This window comes from Daktulosphaira vitifoliae, unplaced genomic scaffold, assembly GCF_025091365.1.
Source record: "Daktulosphaira vitifoliae isolate Bord-2020 unplaced genomic scaffold, ASM2509136v1 Scaffold_943, whole genome shotgun sequence".
In the NCBI taxonomy this organism is placed as follows: domain Eukaryota; kingdom Metazoa; phylum Arthropoda; class Insecta; order Hemiptera; family Phylloxeridae; genus Daktulosphaira; species Daktulosphaira vitifoliae.
The window spans coordinates 1-3,486 of NW_026100503.1; the positions used below are offsets into that span (position 1 = coordinate 1).

General features: G+C 28.8%; 1 protein-coding gene across 3 annotated transcripts; it reads right to left on the bottom strand.

Moving 5' to 3' along the window:
* Positions 1-367: 367 nt before the first annotated feature.
* LOC126909698 (uncharacterized) lies at positions 368-3,469 on the bottom strand. Of its 3 annotated transcripts, XR_007705088.1 has the most exons (6): positions 2,947-3,469; positions 2,251-2,357; positions 1,997-2,161; positions 1,552-1,695; positions 1,070-1,424; positions 368-633 (listed from the first exon to the last, which is right to left on the bottom strand). XR_007705088.1 is itself a non-coding variant. In XM_050692131.1 (4 exons), exons 1-4 carry the CDS (start codon positions 2,273-2,275, stop codon positions 1,306-1,308), a joined length of 453 nt encoding a protein of 150 aa, XP_050548088.1. In that variant the 5' UTR covers positions 2,276-3,469; the 3' UTR covers positions 697-1,305. The 3 variants fall into 3 exon arrangements, 1 of the variants encoding a protein (XP_050548088.1); XR_007705089.1 differs by lacking the exon at positions 2,251-2,357; XM_050692131.1 differs by lacking the exon at positions 368-633 and having other exon boundaries at positions 697-1,424; positions 2,251-3,469.
* Positions 3,470-3,486: the final 17 nt, after the last annotated feature.

The window sequence follows — 3,486 nt, forward strand, 5'->3', positions numbered from 1 at the left end:
AAGTTGGTTGGTATCCTACCTGCTATAACTTTCAAAAAAAAAAACTAAAATTGTTTCTATCTCTCCCCTTTCAATCTTAAAATTTTATAAACTTTAATTTTTCAAACAGAAACATATGTTTCCATTCGTTACATATATGTATGTTTAAAAATTAAAAAGTGATCTTTTTTAAGAAAATTAATGGTAGATAATAACTTTTGAAAGTTATTAACTCTTTAATATAATGACCCTACAATGATAAATATAAATTTTATTTTTATCTCTAAGTATTAATAAACCACAGTACTCCTCTGTTTTAAATAAAGTACTAATATCATTAAAAAATTACTAATGATAATTATTAACTATAAATAATTTATTAACTAATTAAAAAATGCACAACGCCAAATTAAAAATATTATAACAATAAAGTAACATGTATAGTATACAAAAAAAAATTGAAAACAAAATATTTCAAAAGAACTAAATAGTTGAATGAATATATAAATAAAAGGTATCAACAATTAATAAAGTATTTTGATTTACAATATTATGTGCAATAAATATGTGTCTATAAAGTTTTTTTTGAAGTTTTGTCTTTTAAGATGAATTGAAAAATCAGAGCAATGTATTTTGAATACTTTACAGTCTTTCCTAAATTAAAAAAAAGTTTAAAATTATGAATGGCTTAAATCAATTTCACAAATAAAATTTTTTTAAATTTTACTTACTGCGTTTTTAAAAGGAATGCGTTTCAAATTTGTAAACATGTATTATTGAAAGGAAATATAGGATAAAATTAGATTTAGACTTCTACAAAATCATACCAAATATAAAAATTAAACTGGGATATTATTAATTTTGCTTCCATTAATGACACAACAGTTTTATTATACAACCTATTATATAATCTATTTTAAAAATCAAAAGTTTTTTTTTGATTTCAGGACTGTTGTGTGCAGTATTTGAAGATGTATTTAAATTATTTACATAGTTGTCAAACTTTTCTATAAGTTCTCCAGAAATTTTGATTATTTTTTAAATAAGAAATTAGTACCTACTAGAACTATGAGTGAATATATTGACTTACTGAGTCTGGGAGATGTTGTTCTTTTGCACACAGCGGAAGACATATTTCTAAAAGGAAATGTTCAGTATGTATCGGAAGGACTACATCTAGTTTCTTCCAAATCAATCTTAACGTCTGAACAACTATATTCAGTTTTCAAAAACGAATTGGGTTTGTTACTTGTATTGCTTCCGTTAATCATGGGCTATAAGTCATCTCCTTGATTAAGTTGCACATTATAAGATGTATCTTTTTGGTCACAATTGATTTCTAATACCAAATGATTTTATCAACACATTGCTGTTGTGTACGGCATTTGTTGACAAATTTAGACCTTTATCATAGAAGAAGCTATCAAACTTTTCAATAAGTTCTTCTGAAATGTTGAATATTTTAGTATAATAGTATATTATTTATGAAAATACTATTTTTATGGCCAATTCAGTAAAATTTAAATATAATAAAACATGTTAAAAAACTAATATATAGAATATTTTATTTACTGAGTCTTGGAGATGGTGTTCTTTTGAACACAGCGGAAGACATATTTCTAAAAGGAAATGTTTGATATATATTGTAAGGACTAGATCTAGTCTTTTTCAAATCACTCTTAACGTCTGAATATCCATTTTTTTTAAATTTTAGATCTGTAAAAATAATTTAACATAAATATTTTCAATCGAGTTATAGCTAGTATTATTTATTTCCTAAATTTATTAATATTAATATTGAAAAAATAAAAACTTAGAAAAAATATTTTATTATTTTTCTAAATGGGCTCTGAAAAATAAGAAATACCACAAAGGTATTAGTTTTATCTATGTCAACAGTATATTGAATTATAAATGTATTATATACATAACAATTAAAAGATACAAATATTTCTCACCGTNTTGAATTATAAATGTATTATATACATAACAATTAAAAGATACAAATATTTCTCACCGTATCCTCGAGAAGATAATTCTACAAACGTATGTAAAGGTGTTTTCTCTGGATGAAATTCCTCCGTTTGGCTATATGAGCTGAAATATGTTGTGTCCAAACCTAAGTTATGTCTAATTCCTTTCAATATTAAGTTTACAAAAGAAAAGATGGTGACATAATAATCTACATGGAAAAAATATAGCATGCAATTAATCAAAAAGAAATGAGAATTATAGAACTATTAATTTACTACAAAGATAGATGATTATTACTTTTTATTTTTTTGAAAGCATCCATATCAAATGAAAGTTTGCAATTTGTACAGTTTTAGTAACACAAAATAAATTATCTAACTTTCCTGTACGCTCACAAAAATTTTCTAACGAAAATAAGAGAAATAATTAGCCTTTGTGTATTTATTCGATGCTAGTGGTTTACGTGGTGATACAAATAGCAATCAGATATTTGTAGCCAATAGTTAAATTCATTTGGTTACTAAACTAATTATAAAAAAAATGTAAACTGCAGAAGTTTAATTCAAAATTCCTTGAAGATAATGTAACATTAGAAACAAAACAAAAATAATTATCTAAATAAATGATCTAATTGTTTTGTGTTCTTATTTTAATCATGTTTTATTTTTTTACTTAAAACACTTAAAGAAATTATGATATTTGAATGATTAATCATAGAACAAATGATGGTCATTGTCCCACAGGATGTGATTTCATCAGAGTCTAATGATTTTTTAATCATAAGAATCACATTAAGACGGATTAAATTAAATATATCGACAATTTTTAGTGAATACTCAATTAATAATTTACTGAGCGATTCCTTAGCTAAGCCTCACAAAAAATCTTTAATAATATTTGACCTAATCATTATTTTATTTTTGTAACTATAATAGTTCTTTCTTGAGCTGTTTTACACAAAAAAATAATTTTGAACAAGTCTATCTCCCGTACCAGGCTGTCGTCATCCAGCTCCATCGGCTGCTCCTACTGTGTGTTACCCCGGCTGATGTTGATGATGGGGACTGCCAATACTATGTCCACGTATACCCCTGACGGTCTCCTCGCAATGGTGAACGGAGCCTGCGCAGCTGTTGTTATTGGTGGTGCTGATGTTGATGAGTTGATTGTTTGGGTAGTGTTGTGGTTGTGCTTACAGTTGGTGTAGGGGGAAAAGGTTCTCACCGACGACGACCCCCCAACGTCGAAGCATGTACTCACGGTATTTCTTCGTCCGGCGTTCTCGCTCGGACGGAGAATAATACCGTGAAGTCTTGCTGATCAATGGAGTAGTGTGGCCCTTGCACACTACCTTGCCATTGGAGGTGCGGGGGAGGGAGTTCAGCACGTTTTGCATTACGCGCCCGCCTCCTCATGACCTATTCGCACACCCTGTTCATAGTGGGTGCGGGCCACCGGGTTACGCTGTACCTCAGGTAGGAGGGCACCAGCAGCATCCTCTGCCGAACACAAAACGCAGGGGAGGGGATCCAC